Source organism: Artemia sp. Qi Xiang Cuo, chromosome 9 (genome assembly GCF_049724085.1).
Source record: "Artemia sp. Qi Xiang Cuo chromosome 9, ASM4972408v1, whole genome shotgun sequence".
NCBI lineage: Eukaryota > Metazoa > Arthropoda > Branchiopoda > Anostraca > Artemiidae > Artemia > Artemia sp. Qi Xiang Cuo.
The window spans coordinates 13,650,727-13,666,921 of record NC_142802.1 but is presented as its reverse complement, the minus strand read 5'-3'; the positions used below and the strand labels follow the sequence as shown (position 1 = coordinate 13,666,921).

Genomic DNA, 16,195 nt, shown 5'->3' with positions numbered 1-16,195 from the left:
ACACAAAGTCCAGAATACACATTGAGTCCAGAATACACACTGAGTCCAGAATACCCTAGCATAACAGAAAATTAAACTTAATTGCCATCGCCATTCCATCTAAAAGTCTTATCTGACATTTTCACACGTCTGAGGTAATTGCCAAAAAACCGATTGTTAAAATGAAGGGAGAGTCAGCAGGATTAAAGAGCAATTGAACATACATTGTCCTGGTGATCCTTTAAAACAGCTTGGGAACCGATTATTGGCAATTATTTCAGAAGTTTGACTTTTCTAGGTATGGCCTTCAGGCGTAACAGTGACCATAACATTATCGTTATAATAGTGACGATAATATAGTGAAGTTAAATAAATCGTTCCTCTTCCGAGCTTTTGAATTTCTTCAACATTTGTGACTCCTTTTTTTGGGAAGCCACAAAAATTTATAGTAAGTGAGACAGCTTTTTTAGGCTGTATAGACGATTTATTTTGGAAACTTTCTAGATTTAAAAGAGGAAATATTAGCTGAAAAATGTTCGTAATTATCTTATTTTAACAGCTCCATGTTCGAACTGAATTAAGATTTCCGTTTAATTTCTTAGATATTTCTATTGAATATACATCTGTTAAGTATCTATGGGGTTTGTTTTGAGCAGAAATGCTTTTTCAGTAATTGATTCGTTTATAATCTAATTAAATGCACTTATATTGTAGATTATTATTTGCTATTCTTCTTGCATGTATTATCTCTCAGATGTAAAGAGTCTATAAAATTACCCCCAGATTCTTTGGCCTAGGGCCAAAGAATGCATACTTTCCCCTAGAAAAGAGATAGTACTCCCCCCTAAAGAGAGGGAGCCCTTAGATTTTGTAAAATGGTATTTTTTTGGTATTTTCATTGATGAAAATCGAAAAATAAGGAGATTCTCTCCTCATAAATTTTGAAAAATACTTTTTTGTTTCTTCATTAAAGAGAAATTGAAAAAAAATAAACCGTAAATTATCAAAAAAAAACTAAAGTAAATTATTATTGTACGTAAAAAACTGAAATTAAATACACTTATATCATATGTTAATATTTGCTATATCTGCTGTATATTATTTGTGAAATGTAAAGGGTTTCTTGTTTTCTAGGGACAAGTTCCTCTCACTGCTTCCATGCTTGCTTCTGCTCCACCTCAAGAACAAAAGCAGATGCTGGGTGAGCGACTTTACCCTCTTATCCAGAATATGTATCCTGAATTGGCTGGCAAAATCACTGGCATGCTTCTAGAAATTGACAACTCTGAGCTCCTTCATATGCTTGAACATCACGAGTCACTCAAAGCTAAGGTTTGACTTTCTCTCTATTTTCTACTCAACCTTTCTCACCCTTCTAAATAGATTACCTAAACTTAAATCCTTGTTGGTAGGTTCTTGATTTCGTTGTTTAGTATTCCACTTAAAACGGATAAGGAAAGATCCATTACTGACGCATAGGGCGTTAAGTTGACTCAACTTTCTAAGCACTAACTCTTTTGGATCTACCCATAATCTACGGACTTCAAGCGACTGTTGCTCGATTATTTGAAAAAAAGTTAAAACTGTACGGTCAGGGCTCCGGATGGAAAGAGGCTTATCAAGAAATATCATTATTAGATTCCTAATTTTATGCTCTTTCTCTATGGTCTGTGTTCTCATGGAGATTTTCTTCCTTGAAAATACTATTTTGTGACCTTTTCTCACCCCATAATTTGACGTCTTGCTTCATTGTTTAGTATTCCGCTTCAAAGGGATACCAGAGCCATTACTAGTGCATAGGGATTCAAGTCGATTCCATTTACTAAACTGGTAAAACTTAGTTTTTCAAAACGCATTTAAGACTCAACATAGAAAATAGTTTGCTGGTCTTTTTTTATTAAACTTATCCTCTTTTGGCTCTATAAAAAATCTACAGACTTCGCTGCTTTTATTCAATTTTTTAGAAAAAAAAAGTAAAACTGGAGCTTTCCGGAAGGGAACAGGCTAAACAAATAAAAATATCATTTTTAAATTGCTAATTTTATATTCTTTTTCTTTGATGTAACGCGCGTTTGTGACAATCCCCCCCCCTCTCGAAAATCCTATAGGCCTATACATAAAAAATGATGAAATTATTACTTCTTAATATGCAGCAAGAATCAATTTTAATTTTGTTCATTCTCAACCCTGTTGTGAATCATTTCTTAATTATAGAATTCTTACCGTATTTACTTTAAAAACCAACAAATGAAATTAACACGATTTTCTTCGGTGTTTGATGTACGTTTGCGTAAAGTTGAAGAGGAATTTAACCGTGAAATAGCATTTGACTGCTGATAAGGATAGCCAGTGTAATAAAAAGTACGACCAATTTATAAAATGCATCTCAAGAATAGAAGAAAAGGGTGTCATTTTGATTTATTGGATCCTATCGTAAATTCAGAGAAGAATTCTGTTTCTTTTTTATTTAAAAATGGTTCAAAATATGAGTTAAAATAGAAGAAAAATATAATAAGGAAATGTCATTAACTGAAATTTGCTGCATATTATAAATAAAAAATTTCGTTGCTCATAGTCTATATATTTGTATAGCCCAGGACTATTTGACGGACCATTCAGGGGGCGGGGTGAATTGCCACAAACGGCGATTTTAACCACAAAAAGTAACAAAATCAGCAATCTTAAATTGTTAATCTTTTATTTGCCTGTTTCCTTCTGGAAAACCCCAACACTCCAGTTTAAAAAAAAAGAAGTGAAAGCACTGATCCAAAGACTAAAGTATTTGTTAGAGTCTAACGTGGTATTGTTAGATAGTTTTGGTGTTATATCTTAGGATTGGTGGAACCTAAAGTACTTGTTAGTATAAAGAAAGAATTTCACCATTTTTAGTCTTTAGTTATTCATAAGAGGGTTAAGAAGGGGGTGGGGTGAATTGTCACAAACACGACTCTAACCGTAAAAAGATAATATCTAACCATGAAATTAGCTATTTAAAAATACTATTCATTTTATATAGTCTGATTCCTTCTGATGAACCCCAACGCTCCAGTTTTACAAAAAAAAAGCTGAGCTAGTAATATAATTTAAGATCATTCAAAAATTGTAAATTATAAAAAAAACTTAGGTTTTTTGTGATTCGAATAGAAAGAGCCAAACAGATGAACACAGCTACGTGATATCAAACGAATTCCAGACGTATATTCTTGAAATGTATATTTCCTCTCAAATAATGTCTTGAAAATGAAACGCTATTGTAAAAAAAAAAAAAAAAAGAGCAGCTTAAAAGAGGTGTAGCTTTCTTTTGCCATCAATCCTTGGCTAATTGGACAGAAATCTAAGAAAGATAGTCTGAGTGAGAGGCACAGCTGGCATAAGCCTTTTTCTGAAATGTATAAAAATTATGTCATATTCAATTGTTGATAGATAGTCATGTTGATAGATCATCAATCCATCCATCTTGGGGCAGAACTAAGGTAGATAGTCATAGAACTTTAGGGATAAACAGAGTCCGTTGATTTTTAAATTAAAATCAAGTTGCCATCAATCCTTGGCTAATTGGAGAGAAAGCCAAGACAGATAGTCTGAGTGAGAGGCACAGCTGGCATAAGCCAGATTCCGTTAAATTTTTTGAATTGAAATCAAGTTGCCATCAATCGTTGCTGTCTTATGGAATAAGCAAATCTTAATCTTAGAATTTATATGGGTGAAAACAGTTGTCAAATATAGTTCGTTCATTTAATTTTATAAATTCCTTAATTAATTCATATATGATTTAATTGATTAGTTCTGCTTATTTATTCTCACGGTTCCACGCTGCAACATCAACAACAATTGGATACAGCCTTAAGAACTTCGTTGAAGCAATCGAAAGACATCTTGGGGATCTAGATACACATAAGAGGAGCCCAGAGGGTATTTTGATGTTCTTTGTCATTTAATGTATGTGACATGTCTTGGTTTTGAGTACAACGAAATATTAGTTGTATTCGAAGAGCACAGTCGGTTTCGACGGAATTTTTGTTTTAAGTTTTCAATGTCTATTTTGAAATAGAATATGTTCTTGTTTCATGATTTTTTTTTTTTTTAATTTCATTTTTTTATTTGAATTATTTGAGTTTTCTTTTGTAGGTTGACGAAGCAGTAGCTGTGCTCCAAGCTCATCAAGCTAAACAACCGGCTCCTGTCAAAGAAGAATAATAAAACAGCTGACAAGATAAAGACTAGTGTATTTAGGGCCCCCCCAACTCTTGCATATGGTTTTACGATTAATATTTTTTTTATTCCTTTTCTCTGTTGCTTGTCTCCGACTCTTGAAGTTTCTGCTACTATTCTGATTCTTTTCTGCTTCTTTCAGTATTCTCTTGTCGATGATGGGTGTGTTTTATACTTAAGTGTGACTGCTGGTTTAAAAATTGAAAGTTAAAAAAAATGCAAAATTTCAAAAAATATTGAAAATTGCAAAAAAGTCTTGTGTCAATGACACGGGGAAAAAAGATTTGAGTATGGGAGTGAAGTTCAGTAGCTCATTCAAAAATGGCTATGTTCTCCTACTATATGCTCTGTGTGTTATGCATAGGGTTGCTCGTCTAATCGAGCCGTTCCAAGTACAAGGTCTGCTTGATCGACGGATTTTGGGTTGCTGTTTGGCATATGCCAGTGTTGCCCTCTTCTGGTTAAATAGCTTCAAAGGCAGTATTCTGGAGTTGATTATTTGACTATTTTACCCGCACTCATATATTTGTGTGTGTGTGTATGAAAACGAAAAATGTGGAAGGCTTAGACCAAGGAGGTAAATTATCAGTCAGTAGGGTTGTTATGTCACTTACCTTGTTGGCCTTTGTCCTGTATTTTTTGTTATTTCACAAGTGGTTCCCGACCATTGTGGTCTTGTGTGTATGGCGTAGTACGAAAAGAAAGGCTATAGCCGAAACACATGTATAAGTGTGTCTATTGGTGTGTTATGGCAGTAGTACGAAAAAAGACTGCAGCCAAAAGAGAAAAAAAGGTAATATACCATGGATCAAACGGCAAGGCCGTTGGTTCTAAAAATATCCAATAACAAGAAAATAAACCAAAAAAAGTTCAAGTGTCTATAGTAAAATCTTAAAAAATAGTAAAATGTCAAAAAATCAGAAAAAAATGTAAACAAAACTAGCAGTTTTTCTTCTTTTTGTCTTTTTTCCTTGGAACTGAATACCCTTCAAGTTATTTTGTTGGATAGCAGGTCCAGTTTCTCTTCTTTCTTTTCTTTTCCTGTTAACTCAATTGGCTAAATTATTTCGTTGGGTAATAGTTTCAGGTCTGTCGTGTTTTGTTTCTGTGTCAATCCTTGGTATTATAATCTGTGTATCATTCAATAAAAGGTAGTTGGTTCATTCTTGATTTATCTCTTCGTTCAGTAGTAGATTAATGTGCCAGCAGCTGTGTTGTATGCAGCTGTGATGTGCCAGCAACTTATTGTTGGATTACTGCGCCATCATTACCTATCGAAAACTCTATTTTAAATTATAATTTTCTTCGTTTTGAACTATGTATTATTAATAAAAAATAAATTGCTTGCTTGAATAAAAAACTATAATTAAACTTTTACGTTGTTGTTGAAATTTCCATTCGAGCTCTTAAGTAAGTAGCGACGACTCAATAGTAACCAAAACTCGAAAAAAATGGAATTTTGATAAGAATAGATGCTTCAAAATGAATTGATTTCTTATGCTGGTTCTAGATACGTAAAATTCAATAAGTTTAATGTTACCCAACCGAACCTGAAAATTTGCCGGATTTAAGAAAAAAGGGGGAAACACGTAAAAAGTCAAGTGATCCTGTTGAAAATCACACCGTCATTTTCAGCATATCAGAGAATCTCCCTGTACAGGTTTCAAGCTCCTATCAACGAAAACAAGTATTTTTCTTGGCCAGAAAAAGATCTCGGATGCGTTTTTTTCTCTATAAAATCGAGAGTTTTGCTCATTCGAATGGAAGTCTAGTGCCCTTTTTATGTGATTCCTGTATTGCCTAAAGTAAAAAATCACTAAATCAACCACAAAATCACTAAGTCTAGGGAATTTTTTTTTCACTGGCCGGAAACCCTGACAGTAAGGCATTCGAATCATCCTAAGGTAGTATTTTCGACTTCAAAATCATGTACAAGACGCACTAAGGCACCTCGATACTTGCCTTTTTATCTGGTCAAGTAAGAGTAGGGAATCTCCACCCTTAATATAGCCAATTCACCTCTGCAGTTTTCAGATTGAGTCATTTTGATCGTACGTAGACACCGTATGACTTGAAAAGAAATTACTTATTGCTGCCGTGCTCCTGCTGTTGTTTATATCGTCATAATCGCCAGTGAGCCGTTGACTGAAAGGAACACTCATCATGCTAAACAACCGGCTTCAATCAGAATACTAATAAAGTCGTCGATAAGCTGACAACTATGTTTATGGACGACACCCTAATTCTTCTGTTGTTTTTTTTTTTTTCAGTTATTCGTGTCTAACTCTTCAGGTTATCGCTATTGTTTCATGATTAAAATTGACATAAAAAAAGCAAGGCCGTCGGGGGGTGGGTGGGTAGAGGGTAAGACCCCTCCCCCCCCCCCCCGAAATGTTTGTCTGACTTGTAAAAACGTAACAAAAACGATATAAACAAATATTTCATGCGTTTTTTGAAGTTTTTTTTGTGTACCCCCTCCCTCCCCCCCCCCCTCCGAAAAAAAATCCTGGGTACAGCCTTGAAAAATAAAAACAATGAAAAGTGTAAGAAAGCCTGGGGTGACCTGACATGTGAAGAAAAAGGATTTAAGGTGAAGTGTGACGCCCAGTAGTTCGTAAAAGAGTGCCTACTACGTTTTTAAGAACGTTTGAACAAGACGCTCTTGTTTATGAAGTTGTAAACGTTTGAGGATACAGCCCGTGGACTGTCAACTCGAGGTTCGCACCTTCTTGTAATTCAAAACGTATTAGGAGTAACAGGAACAGTAATCAAATATCTTTTCTTTACTTGTGAAGTCACTGCCCCAAAGGACCAACACTTGAAAGTTTTCAAAAACTCATTAAAGAACAGACTTTTCAAAGCTGATATATGGTTCATTTACACGTTGCGGAAATCCGTCCGTATCTTTTTGAACGATGGCCCAGAAAACCCTACGTTTTAAGACAGTTTTCAAATAAATGCATAAGGGTGACCCTCTTCTGAACGGTGTTGAGCAATACAGAGTGAAATAACACTATTTTTCTTGGTTTTCTTATAGCCTTTATGAGCAGTATCATCCAAGCTGGGGTAGCCTTGAACCAATGTTTAAGATGATTAAGTTTTTGACGATCCACAGTCGTGGTTTTATTCATTTAAAACCTTGCCAAGAATCCGTCATGATTTGACCAAATCATTGCGGATAGCTAGAGAGTTTATCAAGCGAGAGAACGGAGGAATTCTCCGCACGGATTGCTAAATCCGGACGTATTTTTGCAATGTGTAAATGCAATATTAGCCGATTTCAATATCTTCCTCGCTGTAGCCCCCTCTTCTCCCCAAAGTCCAAACATTAAAAGCTTGCAGAATTAGAATTCTACGAACAACAAACTGGGGCCTGTAGCTCAGGAAAGAGGCAGAAGAACCCTTCTTTCTGCCTTTAAAGAGTAACCACGATTCAAAAGGTTCTCAGTAATAAAAATATCCATCTTTGGTCTAGCACAGGAACAAAGTAGGGAAATAGTTTTTTCGGGGGCAGTCCCTCCTCACCTGCCACGTGTCAATGACGATCTTGTCAAAAAGAATTTTACACATAATATAACGCTAATTATCTCCTGAACCAAAAGGCAACATCCACTTTTAGTTTTTGCTCTTAGCTCTTGGGCTTGTACTTTTGTCTCTCCATTTTAAAATAAGGAATTTTTTTTTCAAAGTTAATTTTATTTTAGTTTTTTTTACACATTTCGTAAAACTTGCTGTTTTTATGGTCAAACTAAAATCCTTAAAGTTGTGTTAATTGTTTAAATTCTGCAAATGAAAACTGGGCTTTAAAACATAGTCTGTGCTGAAAACTACTTCAAGACAAACTACTATTTTCTTACAGAAGCAAAGAAAAAAGATTTCGATCATGCTCAAGAATTATTAAAAGTTAGCATTAAAATTAGGTTTAGAAAATAATTTTTATAAATGGAAAATAAATGCTTTTTTAACAAAAAGGTTATTAATGAAAGTTTTGATTTCGTAACCTTTACGTATAGGGAGACAGGATAAACAAAACACAGTACTTTTTGCAGTCCTAGAGCTTAGAAGCACCCCAGTGTAAGGTTTGCCAAGGGACACTTAGCAAGAAGGGCAGGTGGGAGGTCTCCTTCCCAGCTGACGCAAGTCATTGAAGTGCATGGAGTTTATACATTGGCGTCTCAAATCGAAAGAAGACTTTTGTACCAATACATTTATTTAATATATAAAGCATTTTCTGTTGATCACAATTCAGCTGAGCTTCCTCTTCTTGTATGATTCTAACATTCTACTCAGCGGGTTAAACTTTCCTTTTTGGGGCAAAAAGGGGTCTCCAGGATTTTTGGGTAATTTGGGAATCTCTGACGCTTGAATTTGCCTAGTTATCTCGATCCAGTCTTGTGCCGTACTTGCAACTGGAATATTTGTTGACATTGTTGCCACTTTTTCAGTTGATTTTACTCGATTTTCCTTGCTATTATCTAGATTCTGTGAAATTGGGAGATTAGTTTGGGACATCTTCAAAGTTGTTTTGGGGATATTAACCACTTGAGTTGTCTCAGTAGTTGGACTAGACGTAGTTCTTGTACTTAGTTCCTTATTAGAAGAATGATTCATACTTCTATTCCCAAAATTTTGGGAAATTGTTAAATGAGTTTGGGATTTCGTCATATTTGCTGTAGCAACACTCAGAACTTCAAATGGTTTTGTTGATATATTGTAATTTTTTTCAGTATCTGTAATTGAAGTAATTATTTCTATATTTTCAGTCGAATCAACACTATTTTTACTGTTGTTTTGTAGATGTTGTAAAGGTGTAGACTGAGTTTGTGATCCTGCAACACTGGCTGTGAAAAAATTGACAGCTTCAAATGCCTTTGGACCATTTTCGATTTGTCCATTGTCCTTATTTGAAATAGTTTTGCCGTTTTCCATATATTCGTTCGAACTAAAAGGATTTGTATTATTATTTCCTAAATACAGGGAAATTGTAGACTGGTATTTCGTCACTGTTTGTGAAGCAACTTCAAATGGCGTTGGTGTAGCTAGACTTTTATCACGTTGGGAGCATTTTATATTTGAAGTAGTTTTTTGTTCATTCGAGCAATCATTAGCAGTATCTTGATTTTCTCCAATTAACGACGAATCAACCGTTGATAAATTAATACCTTGCAAAGCTACTCCAGGTTTTGTTCCATTTTTAGTTTCAGAACGAAATATTTTAATATATCCATTTAAATAATCTGCTATTGGTTCTTCTATTTCATCTGCTTGGGGTATGTGATCTAATTCACATTCGCATCCATGTTCAAGGTACACAAACTCCAGATCGATTGTAGCATTACTGGTATAAACAAAAAGGGGCTGTGGGATATACACCTGTAATATAAAAGAGACTTGATAACCTTAAAGGTACCGAGGACACTGAAAATAGAGTCTGATTGTTTTAATTGGTTAAGCTGGAATTTACACTTAAGTGGACATTTTCATGACTCCAAAAGTTACTGTAGATGATACTTTGTTAACATTGACGTTTACTGTTTTTCAAGGTTTACGAGGAGAAAGGAGAGCAAGTTACGTTTTCTCAATAGTGCTCTCCATAACCCTTCGAACAAATTCACTTCAAATTCCCCAGTAACTTATCCCCCCCCCCCCAGATTTCTACATCAACGAAAACCCCCATTTTTACGCCAATTAAAAGAACTCTTCTTCCCTATATAATTGAAATGAAACACGAGTAAATCCCATGTCCATCTTTTGCATTTATTATTACTACTACTAACACCTGATTGTAACTCCAGGCCGTCTGAGGCCAAAACCTGTGTACTCGCTCCTATCTATCCAAAACTTCAGTCTTTATTGCCTCCCATGAAGCTCCGATGCCCTTCAAATCCTTCCTTATGCCCTGCCCCTTCCCTGCCCATTCGGGAACGACCTGTTTTTTGTGTGGCCCCATGTGGATGGCCCAAAAGTTTATTTTATTAGTTTTTAGACAGATTTTTTAGAGTGCTATGTTTTACCAATCCGTTGTTATTTTTATACTGATCATTTATGTTTGTATCATCTTGATGTGCATTGACATATTCCGTTTCAGTCAGTTTTAAGCTTATTTGTTGTTGTTTCTGTTCTCTTTTGTTTCATTTGACGTAAGAAGTGTGTTCGGTTCTTTTAGAGCTTGTAGCGTTTTTTTTGGAAATAAGCATTTCTTCGAACGAGCAATGGGAATATAGCGATTTCTGAAATAACTGTAAATGTTACGCAACTTGAGAACCAAATAAGGTACATTTCAATGCAGCTGTCTAAGGTTCTTCTCCTCCCCGATACTTCCAAAGCCTCACTCTTTACTCCCTCCCATATAGGGAGGGAGTTCAATTCCTTTAATTAAAATAAAGGAGTTCAGTTCAATTTTCTTTAGTTCCTTCCTAATCCCCCCCATTCAAGGACGTCTTGCCGTTTATGTCGAGATAGATGGCTGAAAAGCAACTTAAAAATCCTAAGGATGTAACTTAAAAGATCTTAGCCTTTCTTTCATTGTAGCCCAAGAAAGCGGCATCGGATCGTGCGTTTCCTACATAAATACGTTTGTAAGTTTTTTTTTCGGCAGAACCAAGGTGTCTAACCATTTCAGAACCAGTAATCTAAAATTCTTCTCCCCCCCCAATCTTCAAAACCGTACTCTTTACACCCTCCCATGTAGTTCAATTTCCTTTAATTCCTTTGTAATCACTTCTTCCAACCATATTTGAGGGTGTCTTGCTCTTCATTTGGCCTGAAATGGACGGTCAAAAAGAACATTTTCTGTCAACATGTCATCCTTCTTCCATAAAACGTAACTTAAAATCATAACATTTCTTTCATTGTAGCCCGAAAACGTGGCATCAAATCTCACCTTTCGTACAAACTATTACGTTTATGCGTTTTTTTTTTTTTTTTTTTTTTTTTTTTTTTTTTTTTTTTTTTTGTAGGAAACATTGAGCATCTTCATTCATTTTTTCGTTCATTAATGTATTTCATTTCATTCATTATTTATTCCATTCCATTCCAGTCCGTTGGGGGATAAGCACATCCATCATTGTTTAAAAATAATTGTTGTGGTCTAAACTAAACCTTTCAAATGTACAGCACACAGAATATGGACGGCTCAGATGGTACATGTACATGTATTTACAGGTGATCCACTACTCTAATTTAAATGCTTGATTACAATACTTGTAAAACAAATTCAACATAAATAACGATATCAATACTAAATAACGATATCAACAAATTCAACATAAATAACAATATCAATACCTGATATTAACGATTAATACTTAAGTTTTTAAAATCAAAAGCTTCATTTGTCAAATATGTCTGTGAGTGAAAAAAAAGGAGATAAAATATTTTGGAAAAAATAAAGATGAAAAATTACACAAAATTAACGCCTCTAAATGTCGTAGGAAACAAATGAAGCTAACATTTGGCATTCGACGTTGACATATAATTGAAAACAGACTTGACAACCCTTTGAGTAAGTAGATTTTATACCGCAATTTTGTTCAGCCCATCAATAGCCCATATCCAGCAAATATAGAAGTAAGTACAACCATTTTTAATAAATAGATTTTATGCCGTAATCTTGTTCTGTATAATAGCCCTTAATAAATGTAAAAATAGCCCATTAATAGCCCATATCCAGCAAAAGTAGGAGTAAGTACAATCATTTTTAATAAATAGATTTTATGCCGTAATCTTGTTCTGTATAATAGCCCTTAATAAATGTAAAAATAGCCCATTAATAGCCTAAGCAGCCACTCTGCATTGAATTCTGTAAGAGACCGGGATGACACTCCGCAGGAATAAAAAAAAAAACGGCTTAAATAAAATAATTAAATAAAGTGAAATGCGCTTATCCGCTATCTACTGTATAAGTCTTTTTCATCCCCAAAACTACATGGAAAGCTCAGTTTGACTATTAATGGGTTACTGAAGTGAAGTGTCTATTTAAAAATTATGAAAACAGTCTTTGAAAAGAGGCTGAATATGGCTGACCAAGGAAAGAGGTAACACTAATCAGAAAGTCATTTTGTGAGGGACTTGGCTTTAAATAACTGGCAAAGCAATTTTTCACGGGTTATTACCGAATTCTAGCTAAAACATGGTCCTTTACCCTCTTAAATTTCTGCAAAAAGGAATTCCGAACAGTGGCGGATCCAGGGGGGGGGGGGTGAGGGGGCGCTTCTCCTCCCTAAGGTAGTCTAAAGTAGTGTAATTTACTTCATTGACGCAAGTTTGCGTTAATTAATCTTGCTCCTAACGCAAGTTTATCGGATCAACCTATTTTGCCCCCCCCTAAAAATATCCTGGATCCGCCCCTGATTCCGAATCTAATTTAAAGCCATATGTTGTGATACAAATAAACATTTCGTGACTTATACCTTCTTACAACACCCAAAAAGTAAGTAATTTGACTGAAGAATTTCAAATCAAAATGGTGAGTGTAGGTCGAAAATGCGGTATACTATTTACTCAAAATGGTTGTACTTTCTTTTTATATTTGACATATATATATATATATATATATATATATATATATATATATATATATATATATATATATATATATATATATATATATACATATATATGAGGGTAGTAATGATGTGAGGCATGATTTTTTAGCATGTAGAAACATAATAGTTAACCAAGCCATAAATATAGAGTTTCCGTCAATCTAAATAACAGAATCAGTCTTGACTAATCTTTCAAATTTGTCCGTGTAGACCTACTAAAAGAAAAAAAAATCGGTCGCCAATCATTCGAATCGACACATGAACTCAAGAATTCGGCAAAACAAATTCCCTAATTAAAACTAATTTTAAGCAGAATTATATATCTTTTCTTTGGTGACGTAGATGAATCTTTAAACCGTATGCAAGACATGTGATGATGAAAAGATTAAAAGATCCTTATCAGTAAAATAAAAAGAAAATTAAAAGTGGCCAATGGGAACTGAAAGAATTCTTCTGATGTTTAAAATAAATTTAATTATTCAAGACCCCTGCAAATCACTGAACGAGACAAAAAAAAATCTCTCTTCGCAATTTTGTTTTTACTAAAATAATACCACTCCTCTTAACGTTAGAAATTGTTTATGCATTTCAAGTGACCCTACGTAAAATGCTAATTCTTGGGAACCACTTCTCACAGTAAAACTCAAAAAGGGCTTTGCTGCAAATAGTAACCAAAAGTATTCTTTCAAATAAAAGTCAGCAAAAAAAAGAGCCCCTACAAATGGCATTAAATATCTCTCATAAATTAATTGGAAAAAATCGTGTCGTGGTTTTTCAAAGAAAATCATACGACCTACCTCAAATGTCATTAATCGCGTACACAGTTCAATTAACCCCATGTAAAGTGTCGATACGAAAATAAATCAAAGCCCGTAACTCCCAAACGCAGTTGAAACCACAAAGATATATGACAATTTAGTCTGATCACCTAAGCACAATGTCCTCAAATTAAACTACTTTCCCTTTTCATCTTTTTATTAATAATAATAATAATTGACCCGTATACCGCTGTGTACTCTGAGCTACTTGGATACCTATAATAAACAATCCTTTCGCCTGATAACTAAAGATCATAGGAATAAATAACTTACCATGATAAAATGTTCATTAAATACCAAAGAATAAAAACGCCAACTTCAGCAATAAGATAAAAATTACCCCGGTGAAAATGACAAGATTAGACATACTCGTATATATATATATATATATATATATATATATATATATATATATATATATATATATATATATATATATATATATATATATATATATATATATATATATATATATATATATATATATATATATATATATATATATATATATATATATATATATTATATATATATATATATGTTTGTATATATATGTATATATTTGTGCTTACATAAAACTTCTCTAGGCTCTATTTAATAAAACCGGGGAAAAAACATTTGTGACGGTACAGCTTTCAAATCTAAACCCCTTATTTATAAAAAAAGAAGCAGTTACCTGATTACACTTCCCACTTAGAATCCTGCAAGTTTGATCAACGCATGCGCTAAACATAACCGGCTGAGCAAACATCAAATGTTGAAATACATTCACCCGCTTTTCTGAAATATAATACAGTAATGTATTTTTGAAAGGCAATGTCATTTGCAAAGGCGATGCAGAATCTTGTAGATGCTGCAGAAGAACAATATCTATGTTCCGCAGTAAGCTTTATTTATTAGGAAGATAAAGCTAGGTTTTAATGTGAGTCGAATTTCGCTTTAGTCGGTCTCAATATTCCTGATGGAAATATCTCTTCGTTAAGGCGGAAATTCAAAACATTTAACCAGAAAAATCACCAACATTTCACCAAAAATCACCCAAAAAATTGGTGGTCAATAATGATAGCGTCAGCTCGTGACCTCGGAAATGGATTCCCAAGACCTACTTCGAATCTTTCAAGAATGTTAGGTCTAATGCTACAGTTTATCTTTAAGTTAAAAAATTAGATAAGCGAAGGAGACAAAAAAACAGAAGAAAAAAAAAGAACGCGAATGTTTATACCGTAGTATCATTCGTCTTATGTCAATTTTAAATTCTTGGTCAACATGCCTGGGACTCTAGGCAGGCATACCTTTCCAAAAAACTAACAAACAAGTATGGGGCCAATAAGAGAGTCATGCATGCTCCCACCATTTACCCGTGCCCCAGCAATTTAAACATTTTCCTCTCAATTACTTGGACTATCTGTCTTGGCTTTTTCTTTCTACAATTAGGCATGTCTTGATCCAACCTATGCAACTTACTGCAAAATACTTGATAACTTCAATTCAAAATCAAAGGTTGATTTTGAATTGAAGTTATCAAGTATTTTTCAGTAGATTGCATCAAGATATGCCTAATTGTAGACAGAGAAAAGCCAAGACAGATAGTCCAAGTAATTGAGAGGAAAATGTTTAAATGGCTGGGGCACGGGTAACATGCCAACACAGCTACGCACTACGTGCGTAGCTGTGTTGGCCTCAGGCGGCTTGGTGTTGCGGTGAGTTGTTAGTAGTATAAAAACCGGAATTGATTTTCATCGCATTTTCTAGACTGTCACTCTTTTTATGGCTCATTTCCGATATGGATCATGCACGTGTCAACACTTGTTTCAGCCATTTGTGTAATAATTTATTTTGATGAGCTATCTAAATTTCCCATTTTATAGCATGTTAGAGCTCCAAATTCACAGAGGTCGGACTTAAGGCCTCAACTCAGTATTCGAGCTCCTCAAATATTAATATTGTAATGATCGATGATGAAATTATTTCTTAAAATTTACTATGGAAATGTCTATATATTTAAATTTTTCTTTTCAAAACCTTTTTAGCTATCCGAAAAACCCTAAATAAAACATTATTTTGAACGTCAATCATTAAAAATACTTATATATGAAATTCTGTTAATTCATAAAATCTTTATTACAAGCAATAACATACTTCAAAACCAATAATGCTTTTTAATATAATAGTAAATCAATTTGTCAGAACTTTAACTATAAATCAATATTTTTTCACGAAACATGTTACCAAGTTAGCAGTTGTACCAGGGGCTACTTATTTGGTAGCTTGTCTCGTGCAATATGACCAATTTATACTTAAAGTTTTGACAAACTGTTTTTGTTGTCATAATAAAAAGCATCATTAGTTTTAAAGTATACTATCGCTTGTAATAAAGATCTTACGAATTAACAAAATTTTATATGTAGTATATATAATGATTGATATTCAAAATGATGTTTTATTAAGGGTTTTTCGGATAGCTAAAGAGATTTTGAAAAGAAATATATATACATTTATTGACATTTTTGTATTTTTAAACGATTTTGTTGGCACGTGCGTATCAGTGTTGCTAACACTTTGATTCAAATGTACCACAAATTGCATGAAAAATTTACCAAAGACAAACATTTTTACCGTATCTCAATTTTTTTCCGCTCG

At 33.9% G+C, this 16,195-nt stretch overlaps 2 protein-coding genes across 2 annotated transcripts in view; one reads left to right on the top strand and one right to left on the bottom strand.

Annotated features, from left to right (window-relative positions):
- Positions 1–5,354, top strand: part of pAbp (poly(A) binding protein) — a 33,502-nt gene extending 28,148 nt beyond the window's left edge. The window contains exons 8-9 of the mRNA XM_089094296.1: positions 1,114–1,311; positions 4,108–5,354. Of these exons, the coding sequence (XP_088950422.1) occupies positions 1,114–1,311; positions 4,108–4,176 (267 nt within the window). The 3' untranslated portion in view covers positions 4,177–5,354. The remainder of the gene's footprint in view (positions 1–1,113; positions 1,312–4,107) is intronic.
- A 2,881-nt stretch (positions 5,355–8,235) lies between these two features.
- The window catches only part of LOC148948330 (uncharacterized), a 211,238-nt gene continuing 203,278 nt past the window's right edge, over positions 8,236–16,195 (bottom strand). Inside the window, exons 4-5 of the mRNA XM_089093886.1 lie at positions 14,232–14,335; positions 8,236–9,564 (exon numbers count right to left, since the gene is read on the bottom strand). Of these exons, the coding sequence (XP_088950012.1) occupies positions 8,437–9,564; positions 14,232–14,335 (1,232 nt within the window). The 3' untranslated portion in view covers positions 8,236–8,436. The remainder of the gene's footprint in view (positions 9,565–14,231; positions 14,336–16,195) is intronic.